This window comes from Pundamilia nyererei, unplaced genomic scaffold (genome assembly GCF_000239375.1).
Source record: "Pundamilia nyererei isolate P.nyererei 1_Seehausen unplaced genomic scaffold, PunNye1.0 scaffold00040, whole genome shotgun sequence".
NCBI classification, from domain to species: domain Eukaryota; kingdom Metazoa; phylum Chordata; class Actinopteri; order Cichliformes; family Cichlidae; genus Pundamilia; species Pundamilia nyererei.
In genome coordinates, this window is record NW_005187441.1 from 415,185 (window position 1) to 426,777 (window position 11,593).

At 41.2% G+C, this 11,593-nt stretch overlaps 1 protein-coding gene across 5 annotated transcripts in view; it reads right to left on the reverse strand.

The window, feature by feature from the left end:
- The window catches only part of mcf2la (mcf.2 cell line derived transforming sequence-like a), a 49,092-nt gene that overhangs the window by 21,880 nt on the left and 15,619 nt on the right, over positions 1 to 11,593 (reverse strand). For 4 of the 5 annotated variants that reach the window (XM_005730882.1, XM_005730881.1, XM_005730880.1 and 1 more), the window contains one exon: positions 1,524 to 1,607. In XM_005730882.1, the coding sequence (XP_005730939.1) occupies positions 1,524 to 1,607 (84 nt within the window). Of the gene's footprint in view, positions 1 to 1,523; positions 1,608 to 3,982; positions 4,017 to 11,593 lie in introns of those variants that run through there. The other variant, XM_005730883.2, reaches the window with a different exon arrangement.

Genomic DNA, 11,593 nt, shown 5'->3' on the forward strand with positions numbered 1-11,593 from the left:
CCCCCCCCCCCTTTTTTTCCCCTTCTCTTAGCAGTTCTTTCCTGCCATGCCTGCTTTGTTTGTTTTTGTTTTTTTTAAGTAAACACCTGAAAACCACCTCCATACTAGAGTAAAAATATGACGACAACCTTTTTGCAATCAGGGAAAAAAATAACAAGACAAAATTGCATTGAATTTCTTTACTTTGAGTTGCACACAACTGTTTACAAAGTTGAGCTTGATTACACAAGGCAACTTGTCGCCAAGCAATTGCAGTCTGATTTAGAAACACTGCAATCACTCTCAGACAGACAGATCAAGGTTTGCACATAACTGTCATCTAATTTATAAACAAAAAAAAGTCAACATACTGCTGGTGTCACGTGTCTTTGCAACAGAGGACTCAACTCAGCTGGTTGTATTCTGGTATAAGAGCAAGGTTGCAGAGCGCCTGAGTCATTTTATAGTTAAACAACTATTTTGCAGGAACTATGTCACTATTTGTGGAAGAATTTCCGAATTTCTATAGCCACAGACTTGCAATTTCTGCAAATCAATCATAGTTAATGCCATATTGTCACAGACCCCATTCTACCTGACTCCATCAGATAGCATCGTCTTGATGGAACAAAGTTCCTTTCAACATGGAAACTGACTGCAAGTAGACACAGACCTTGTTCCCATCTTCGAAGCCCAATTGTTGTCCCAATTTCAAAGACAATAATATAGTTCATTGCACACGGTCACAATAATTTTGTTAGTGCTGCATCAACATTTTCCCAGAGTGTGAAGGATAGTAAATTAGTCCCACATATAGTTTATAGCTTTGCAGACACAGAAAGGTCCAAATATATCTGCAGCGCAAAGCAAAACCCTTAAGGTATTACGCTTCAATGAAATCAAAATTATTTAAACTTTTATTTTTTTATTTTATTAGTTAAAATATTGGTAACTACACAAACAGAAGCAAATAAATTATCAAAAGGTTAAAAGCCTTTCACAAAGTGTCGCTTTGGCTGTCATGTAAGTATGAGCGGAACTATTTTTGGACTCTGCTGGACATATCCGCCTTCACGTCCTGGAAGTGTTTTTGCTGCCAGAGACATTTATATATATTTTTTTAATTGCACCAACAGTTTTGTTACATAGAAGAGCGCAAGTAGAGAGAGGACTGCGTTTCACTGAGCTACACAGACACAAAGATATAATTAGATTCTAAAGAGTTAGGCCAATTGCGCTATGTTTATAACCCCCATTAGCTCTGCCCCGACATAAATTCCCCTGTTCACACACATGAATGTGTTTGTTAGCAACTCAATTGTCCAGTTTAATCTAATCCATGCTGCACATTTGGAAAGACACCGAGATCTCTCTGGGGTCACTCGTTCATCATGAGTTTCACCACTAAGTCACTGACATGGATAAGCTGATTCAAAGAGCCGGGTCTACTCGCATGTTCTTTACATATCAAAAGGAGGAGAAAGTTATGTATGTCTTGAAATAATTAACTGCCACTTTGTGCATGTGTATAATATCAAACCAACCTGGCAGGATGGCAAACTGTTTCTGGAGTTCAGAGCCGATTTGTGCTGCATACATAGGAGTATCATCCTTTTGCACGATGTCATCTAAACAAAGAAACAGAAAACAGTATGTTAGAAAACAAAGTCTCCAAACCAAAATCCACTGTCAACTCTTTTGCCAATATAACCAACAGCTGAACTTTTTTTTTTTTTTTTAAGTGTGTTCATATATAAATATGTGGAAGGTGTAAAAGGGGAGGAGCATGGGAAGTAGGGCGAAATAAAGAGGGCAGGGCACATGAAAAAAGGAGGGAGTAAAATGAGAAAATCCAAAAAGGAGAAAGAGTGAAAAGGGGTAAAAGTAATGTAGACTGGAGATGAAGTAAACACCATTTGGATTTCCTCTGTCCTGTGGTCAGGCTGGATTACAGTAATCTCATTTAGCCCTTTGAGACATGTAGAGACAGAGAGATAGAGAAAAAGCACTCTCCCCCCCACTGATTTGGCTGCCATGTGTGAGCCATGTATGCCAAAAACAGGGATTGGATTGTTAACTGTGTCCGATCATGTGTGCATCTGTGAATGAAAACTGAGAATTTATAATGTCATCTAAGTGTGTATGATGGAGCATCGCTACGTGTGTGTGTGTGTGTCTCTGAGTGTGTGCAGACAAATGCTGGCACCGCGGCTGGTGTGAGCAAAGTGTGGCAAGGTTTACTAGCAGTATGGTGTGGACTGGCAGTGAGATGCATTAATTACCATCCAAGTGCAACCCAAACAAACTGTTCACATTTTTATAAAGGGACCATCGACCCAAAAATTGCAACACCAGACTGATTATAGGATCTTTAGAAGAGTCACTGTTTTAATCTCATCTAGGATAAGCTTTGTGGTGAAAGTGTCCTGATGGATGAGGTTTAAAAGCTCCACTTTTCTCTCTGATAACAAACTGCATATAAAAGATGGAAATAGGCCACCGTGAGGTTAACAGTGTGGATGTCTCCAATTCACAATCACAAGCTAACCATAGACAACAACACACTCTGTTTTATTTTCTATTTAACACCAAAGGTGACCATAATTTACCATGACCATGACATAGTGAGCATATTTTTCATTCATAATTCATAGCAAAATATTTTGACTAAGCAGCCTTTATAGGTTAAAAGTATCGACATCTGTATTGGGAACAGCAATACTAGCACTGCATTTACTTGGTTACACCAAAATTCTCACTAGCAGACCACTAGTGAGAAGTGAGGTCATGCTCTCATAGACTTCTATATAGTTGGCTTCAGAAACCCCCAGTTCTATTAGAATGAATGGAGCTTTAAGACACTTTCATATGTGCAATGCCCATTTTTGGAGGTTTTTGACACATGTGACTGCTAAACATGCGGCATTAACATTTTGGACATGTGACAATTATGATGGCAATGTAGGATAATGTGAATAATGCTCGTCACACAAACCTGGAGACCAGTCGGTGACTGCCTAATTGTCATCAGTCAGTAGGGAAAAATGTGCATTTCCAAACCAAATGGCAAAAACCTCCTTGTAATCGCTGTGGTTGCTAGCATGCTGCTGCGGTAATAGTTGGAAGTGACAGGCTTGTCTACAAACACTGGCCTGCTGCCCTCCCTGATGGTAAAAGCTGCCCTTTCGAAACACTGGAAGCACAACTTCAACTTTTACTACTAATTATCTAGTAGTTAGCAAGTTGTTTGCAGCATGAAACATGAAAAACAAAAAAACTGACAAACTACGGGCCACCGTAACAATGTGCTAGCTATCAAAGCAATTACTAGAAGGTTTTTGGTTAAGCACCTTCTCTGCAACTGATTTCACCCAGCAAGAGCCGGCAAACTGCAGGAACCACTCGCCAGCCTCCCAAGGAAACCAGTGGTTCTATCACATCCAATATGGCACACAACTCTTAAGCAATGTGCGTCTGATGTCACATTAGAAATGTCAATAGATATTCCAAAAAGCTATTAAGGGCTAGCTAATCTAACTGTAACACTGTCAGCCAATCAGACATGTGTCAGACATGTGAACTGGACGCAGAGTTATACAAACGAACACTCTCTCTTCTTAGACTTTATTTCTCTGAGATGTGCCTTACTTGCTCCCTCTTTAAATCTCTAAATCTAATCCTGTAGTTATTAAAGATGTTAACACACAACGATATGTTCAGCGAGTCTATTGTTAATTACCAAAGTGTGAATGCGTCATTTTACGGTAAACACAAAGTGCAGCTGAGGCCATCGGCGATGTTATCAGGCGGTCATAAACCAGGACTTGTGAGTCACTTGAGCCAAACAACTAAAAACAGTCTGTAACAGCATGAAACCTTTAGTCTGTGGGAAAATAAGACAGAATGACCACACCGGAGAACAAAGCAATCCACTCATACCAGACTAAAGCACTGCAGGTGATCACATAATTGGCATTCTTCGTCACAAATATCCTCAGACTACCTGTAAAAACTGTGCGCATGCTGATGTTTGTTGGTCATTTCCTTCTTTAATCTGTGGCACCGTCGGTCTATGCAGCAGCTCCATATGATGCAGCAACCCCCTGGGATTAAGAGCTTAAAGCTTCAGTAATGCTACATACATTGTGTCAGCATACGATTGGCTAGACAGTGACTCATACTACAGATTGTACGTCTCATGTTTTTTGTGAAGTCAACATATGTTACAGTATGAGCAGCTGTTCACAGGATGTTTGAGATGCTCTTGGAACTTGCTTTAAAAATTATTAAAGAAGTAAAACAAAGTATACTGTAAGTAGCTCTGGTCAGGAAGGAACATGGTGTCCTGGGGGTGTACAGCAATAACTCACACACACTTTGGTAAAGTCAGAGGTAAAGCTTTACAGATTTTAGGAGATTATCCAAAAAAAAGCAGTGATTATTGCAGAAAAAGCAACAAAAGAAGAGGAGAATCGGAGTAGAGACTGGGTCAAGACAGAAGAAGAAATGGCTTAAAAAAAGGACAGAGGAAGATAAAAGTAAACGGTCTAAGAGTGGAAAAAGAGAGATGGTTGACTTGGCACTAATCCAGGTCCACTTATTAGACTCAAACACACCACAGAGCTTCCAGCAAAAATCAACCACTCTGTAATTTAACACAAAAAAACCCAGCAACTGTATATAATTAGCTTCTACTACAGCAGAGACAAAGAGGAAGGGGGCGTGCTTTAAAATCTGAGTTCATGGTGCCTTTGAGCAAAGCAATGAGTGCTGAATGAAGAACAATTTGTTTTCTGGAAGGACAAAGGAGATAATGAGGTGGGGATCCAAAAGGAAATGTTTGATTTGTATATGATATACAGTATAGGAGGCAGACTGTGTGTGAGCAAGTGTGTTGTCATATGTCAGAGTGTGTGTTTGAGTGTTGTGGGATCACTGGGCCAGCTGTCAGTTCAATGTGTCAGGCAGTAAGCTCTGGCTAAGGCCCAAGCTCCGACTAACAGCAAGACATGTGCAGCGCTCTCTGACTGAAGATACTTTAAGCGTGCAAGTGTCCGCATCTTTGACCTTACAGCAAGAGAGTTGGTTTTATTTCAAAATAAAACCAACTCTCAGACTAAATCTCAAGCGATGCGATCATGCGATTTGCAATACTTCATGTCACAGTGTGTCCAGTTCATGGATGGATTTGCCATTTCAACCAGATGGAGTTAAAGCTCCTTTAGTCGGTCATTTCCTACATTAGCCATGCCTTAGGATGAGTACTTGCAGCTGTTAGTGTTAAATACAAGTCAGTAAAGTAGCTGTGAAAGCATCAGTAAGTGATCGTCCAACTAAGAAGATGCATTTTTAAATGCTTGAAATAGTTTCCTGCTGCATGCAAAAAGCTACTTTGTAAGACATTTTTTTTCTCCCCCAATTGAACCTCATATTTTTATGAAAATGTAAGAACATTTGTAGAGAACAATTTCATTTAGCTGAAATAACATGCACAGTGCTCATGGTTTGTGAACTATATGGGTGAATGGTGCAGATATATCAGACATTCAGGCGTCGGGCAGCTTTTCACTGCTGCTGAAACTCTCAAACGGCTCGCTTTGTCCTCAGTGGAATGAATGAAATCAAACTATAGTGGCGAGGCTGCGAGCGAAACCCTTTTACCCACCAAACAACACACACACACTGGAAGTGGGACAAGGCAGCCAAACACAAATAGTGATTATGGGGGGCCTCGAAAGAATGCCCCACCCCCTCCTTATACCCTTCCCCCCAGGCCTCTGACACCCCTTCCCAAATTCATTCATCCTTTTCTCAGAGGCTTATCTGAAGGACAAATAATATGTATCCCAGCAATATTATGCATTAGGAAAATATTACACCATTATTAACTTTTATCAAGTGTATTGTATTTCTAAAGGGCTCTATTCAGCAGTTAAAATAACTTTTAAGTTAATGTTAAGTACAACTCGGATGAAGACATATGTGCTGCATGAACGCATCATTTCAGGATTAATATGCAGCTGCAGCTGCGGTCTACTGAATCGGATCATTTCACACTCCTAAATGTCTCCAGCTGTATTCTTGGTTGTATATATGAGGGAGGAAAAGACCTGGATTTAAAGGGGTGAAAAGAGGGAAAAGGAAGCAGTTGGGGAAAAAAAAAACTGTAGAGGTGCTCTCGTCTCAATAAGATGATATGGAGGACAGGGTTTCTTTACACATGCCTACATATTTAATGTGTTGGCCTGGTGCTAGCCGATACCGTGGATGTGATCTCTCTGTGGCAGAGGGTCAGGAGGAGCGCCACAGTTTAAAACCATAAAACACACAGCATCCAACATTATGCGATGTTGAGCATGTTCTCATCACCGTCACACTACAAATGATGTGGAGTCTCGTGATCTGAAAGGTTGTAAACAGCCCAGTGTTGGGAGGAGAACACTGACGTGAATATTATTCAAACGTCAAACATTCTGCAAAGTCGCGGCTTCAGCACTGACCTGCTGCACATGCCGCAGCTTATGTTTTCAAATCACAGCTATTAACTTTCTTTTACATTTGTTCATATAGTTTTGTTCTCCTTGATGGCAGCTCTGTCAGTTCCACAGGTTTCTGTCCTGGGACCAGTTCTATCTGCATTATACATGCTTCGCTTAGGCAATATTATTACAAGGCATCATGCATTTTCAGTGCTATGCAGATGACACCCAATTTTATCTTTCAACGAAGCCAGATGACACGCAACGATTAATTAAACTGCAGGACTGCCTTAAAGACAAAGACCTACATGACCCCTGAACTCCTGCTCCTAAATTCAGATAAAACTGAGGTTATTGAGCCCCAACCAAAAGGGGTTTTGGTTTCTTCGCCCAGTCACTAGATGCATGCCCGTAGGTGATGATTGTTGGAGTTCTCTGTATTATTGTAGAGCATTTACCTCACAATGAAAACCGTTAAACTGTTGTTGTTGTTATAAGAATTAATGTTGCTGTTGCTACAGAGTTATTGCGGTTATTGCAGATGTGCAAATCAAAAGCAAAAAAAGCAGACACAGTTGGCAGCAAAGTCTAAATATATTGGAGTATATTTTAAAAAAGGAAGAGAGTACATGCGAGTAAGAAGACTGTCACATGAGTTTGAACTTTAGCTTCCTTTTATGCTTACTGTATTTACTGTGTGGGGAAGTTCGCAATGTCATATTAAGATAAACGTTTATTTGTCTGTCATATGAGAAATGATTCTCAGGATTAACATGTCACCCCAACTCTGAGGAGAATGAAAGGCAGCAGCCCAATTAAGTCCTATAAAAGCCAGACTGTTGTCGCCAATACATTGTATTACCATCACCCAGATGGACACACACATCCTGTTCCTTTGTTCTGCAGTCATGCTCCTACAGGTTTTCATCACTAAACACACATTGTCGGTTCAAAGACGGCAGCCAGCTGTTCTCTGCTTGTTGACGGCTGCCAGCATCGATGGCTGGTCAAAGCTCAAAGCTGCTGGAAGCCAGATAGCTGACTGGAGTGCAGTTAAACACACGTGACTATACACACAAGTGCATAGACATGACCCTCGCTGAGGACCGCGCAAACAAAAACAGCCAGGATGTGGTTGGACACAGAGGTGCACGACACACAGAGAGAACCTTAGATAGACACAACAAGACATAAGCAAATGGAGAAGTATTATTACGGTCCACTGATGGCTATAAGTCCCGCTTAAAATGCAACATTTAAACCTTTTGTTCCCCCTAATGTTGTGCCTGTGTTTTGTTAGGGCACAAATCTCAGCCTGCGCCAATTCTGTGCTGCCCTCATCATTACAGATAAACTGGTAAATGATTGGTTGTTGATGCTGCAATCTATAGATGTTGTTAACCGCATTTTAACCCTCTTCTAGCATGCAGTTTATAACTTTTAGTACATTTTAGATTACGTGTTTATGGTCGCAACAAGAGAAAGAACTAAACCATGGACCAGTGATACTTGATTTAGATTCTTAACACAAAATTAATCATTTAGATTGTAAAAGGATCAAACTGATGGAAAACCTGAAGCAGACAGGATGAATTTCACTGAGACACATGTCCACCAGCACTCAGGCGCGTCACTGAGACCTTAAGCTCTGCATCTGCTGCTATGGTATGCACCAAATGGAAAAGGACCGACTTGGAATGTAGACTCGAAGGCACTAGGTAGGGGAATCCGGTGAGGGCGTGGCATGCAGGGCTAAAAGTTGTTGCATTGGTGTTAAATACCAGCTCAGAGAGATGGCCAGTTGTGTGCACATTTGTGTGAGTTACATGCTGAGAAGCAACACAACCATTCTGCAGCTGTGTATGTGTGTGTGTGCATGTGAGGGAATCCAAGCTTTATTATCTGGCATTATAGTCCGGGTTTACCAACGCTCCATCTGTCACTGCTGTGGTGCTTCTACCACACACACACACACACACACACACACACACACACACACACACACACACACACAGGATAAGGGCTGGCATGCACACACCATGCCAAACAACTGGGTCACGGGGCCAACAGTGATCTGGAATGCATGTGAATTTGGTGCCCATCCCCACACCCACAGCTTCAACTACCGGGGCTCAAGAAAGATTAGCAGGTCGAAAAACATGTTCTTATTTGATGTCTGAAGCTACAGCTGTAAGTGTTCAGTCAGCTGGAGCACCTAGGTTTCACTGAATAGAGTCCAGGTGAATTATTACTTATTATTTACATTTACCAATGCTGAACAACATGCCTATCCAAGTGTGTTTTCCAGGACCTCCACGCCCTGCCAAGGAGACCCTACAGACACAGGTGGTCCGATATATCATGTTTCAGATTTGCAACCGTTTCATTTGGCTGTAAAGGGTTATCACGAGTGGATTTGTGTACAAGTTATTTATATTTAGAAGTGTAAAGAAAAAATAGTTTCACTGGTGGTGAAAAAATAATATATCAATTTCTGGATTAATTTTTTACCTACTCTCCAAACCAATCGCTTGCAGCCACCTTAAATCACCAAAAATTTTACAAGCTTTTTCTTGGCGAAATCTTCTTAAGATTAAATATAACATATAACATAAAAAGGCCAAGAAGACGAAAGCGATGTCCTCTGAGTCCAGTCCACTGCGTTAGAAATCCAGAACAATAGCTTTAGGCTTTACTCGGTCACTGGCAGCGAGCCCCAATCTACTGAATAGATGGTGGCATCATCATCTCAGCAAAACAACACACTACTGTCCCTCTGTCTACAGTCTGCGCTGCCATCACAACACACACACGGACACACAATCCCTCTCAGGCATGGTTCCCACTCTGCGCCGAAGCAAAGTGCGCAAAAATCTGCAAATGAATACACACACGTACCCTTTCAGGCAGCATTAAGCGTTTTAAAGAAACAATAATAATATTGATTTGTGTTACACAAGTGAATGCAGCCCTTTATTGCCTGCTGACGTCAAGACAAGTTTGTGCAGAATCGTTCTTTATTCAGCAAATGTGCTTCTGCTGTTCAGTGCAAGCGCCCAAAATAGGAAGCTCCAAGCACCGTGCAAAGCGTCAACTTTTGCACGGTGCATCGAGGACATGTACATCAGCTTTGACAAGTGAAACTTATTTTTATCAGTCTGTTAACTTAGCACTAATTAGCATGTGTGTGACTGAACTGCACCCATGTGGCCCACTGATGCTCCTTTCCAATCAAGCATGGAAGTATTCTAGTTCCAGCTGCTAACATTAGCACACCACCTTCTCATCCACATATGGTCACGTCTGGCTCCAAAAAATACAAAATTAAAAAATGCTGAGGCTTCAAATGGGTTCATGCACCACCTTCAAGTACAAGAAAAGGAATTCACCTATTAGTTAAAGGTAATTTTAGTCTATTTACGCTCACACGCTGTTAAAACAACCAGACCATGTCTTTCCTTTGTTTTTGCAGCAAGTGCAACAGTGTGAAATGACTCGAATGTCTGAGTGCGTCAGCATGAACCAGACCCGCCATTCCATAAGGTAATTTGTGAATAATTGAGCCATCTAGGTGGCTCAGTAATTGATGTGACCCTCCTGAACCCCACCAGGTGACAAACATTACCTGATCTTGGCTACAGACTTGAGCTCCGTCGTGGGAATTTCAGAATCTAGAAACTCCCAAACGGGCTGGGAGCCGTCGGTAAATCTGTGGTGCACCTCACTAAACTACAAAGCATGTACTCGCAATTTTGTGGGTTTAAAATCCAGGTCCTCCTCCCTTCCTCTCCCCCTCTCCCCACCACTAGAGAGGAAAAAAGAAAACATACAGTAATAGCACAAGCTGAGTGCAAAACCAGCAGATATAACAGCAGCCCTTTTTTAGTTGCCTCTGGCTATAGCTACCAGTCATTACACTACACAGAACAAAGAACATGAGAAGTGAAAGACAGTGAGGAGGAAGAAAAAAAGGGGGGGAAATTACATACTAGGAGAGAAAAAGAAGGAGGCAGCCAGTAAGGAAGGAATCCAATAGCCCTGTGTTTTTACTTGCCTGAAAAGGACCCTCCAGTTGCAGAGAAAAGCTAACACCACCACTTTTTTTTTTTTAATATATTGACATCATGCCCTGGAAGTAAGCCTTATTTCTTAGAATAGTCTTAAAAGTCACCAACACTGGGCCAGATTCACTTCAAGATGGATTTAGCATCATTAAGTCATCACAGATTCCAGATATTTTTCCCTCTCTGGTGTAGTTTCTCCATGTAGTCAAGGTTGTATGACTCTGCAGAATGCTTTAGTATAATTTACATGTGATTATAGGTGTCTAATGCTCCACTTTTGACGAAAGCCCTTCAACTCTGATATTCGCAGAGGAAAGTCAACTTTGAAGAGTAATCCAGTGCCGTGATATTGGCTAGCAAAGAAATCTGATCCGAAGCCGAGTGGGTCACGATTAAAAGGTCAGCGATACTTCAGAGGAAGTTAGAATGCTTTTTAAAGCTTAGTAGAGCCTGCTGAAGAGGCAGAAATTTAGTTCTGCTTCTTCCTGACCCAGGACAGTTTGAGTTTGCACTACATGTATGACAGAATGTATTTTTCAGCAGTGTCAGAAGAGGCTACAAGCTCTGCAGTGTAGTATGTAAAAGAGATGGCCATTTGCCAGGCAGTAATGGCTCTACCAAAACAGTACGGGAAGTCCAGGATCCAGGCTCACCTTTGTGTCAGTTTTTTTTTTGTTATCGCATTAAAATGCATTATCTACCTGTACCTTCTAGCACTTGTAACATAACTATAACAAATGCAAAGTTGCAGGGTTTTTTTTACATGAATGGGAAATGTTTACCAAAAAGTCAGAGACTGTATAAAACAGATGGTCACAGCCACAAGAACATCAACAGTTTGTTAATGGACTTCCATTTTACGGTTGAAGGCTGAAGTCTGAAGTCTGGCATTCGGGCCGTCACCGTGGCGTTTTATTGGAGTCAGAAGCGATCATATTTGAATGATATGGAAATGAGTGCTAAGTTATGAGCTAATGCTTGCAAGCTTAGATAGAAAGTTGCATTCAAAGACACACAGAAGCCTGTCAATTCACCAAAAAGTCACATTAAAATTAGACCACACACACACAC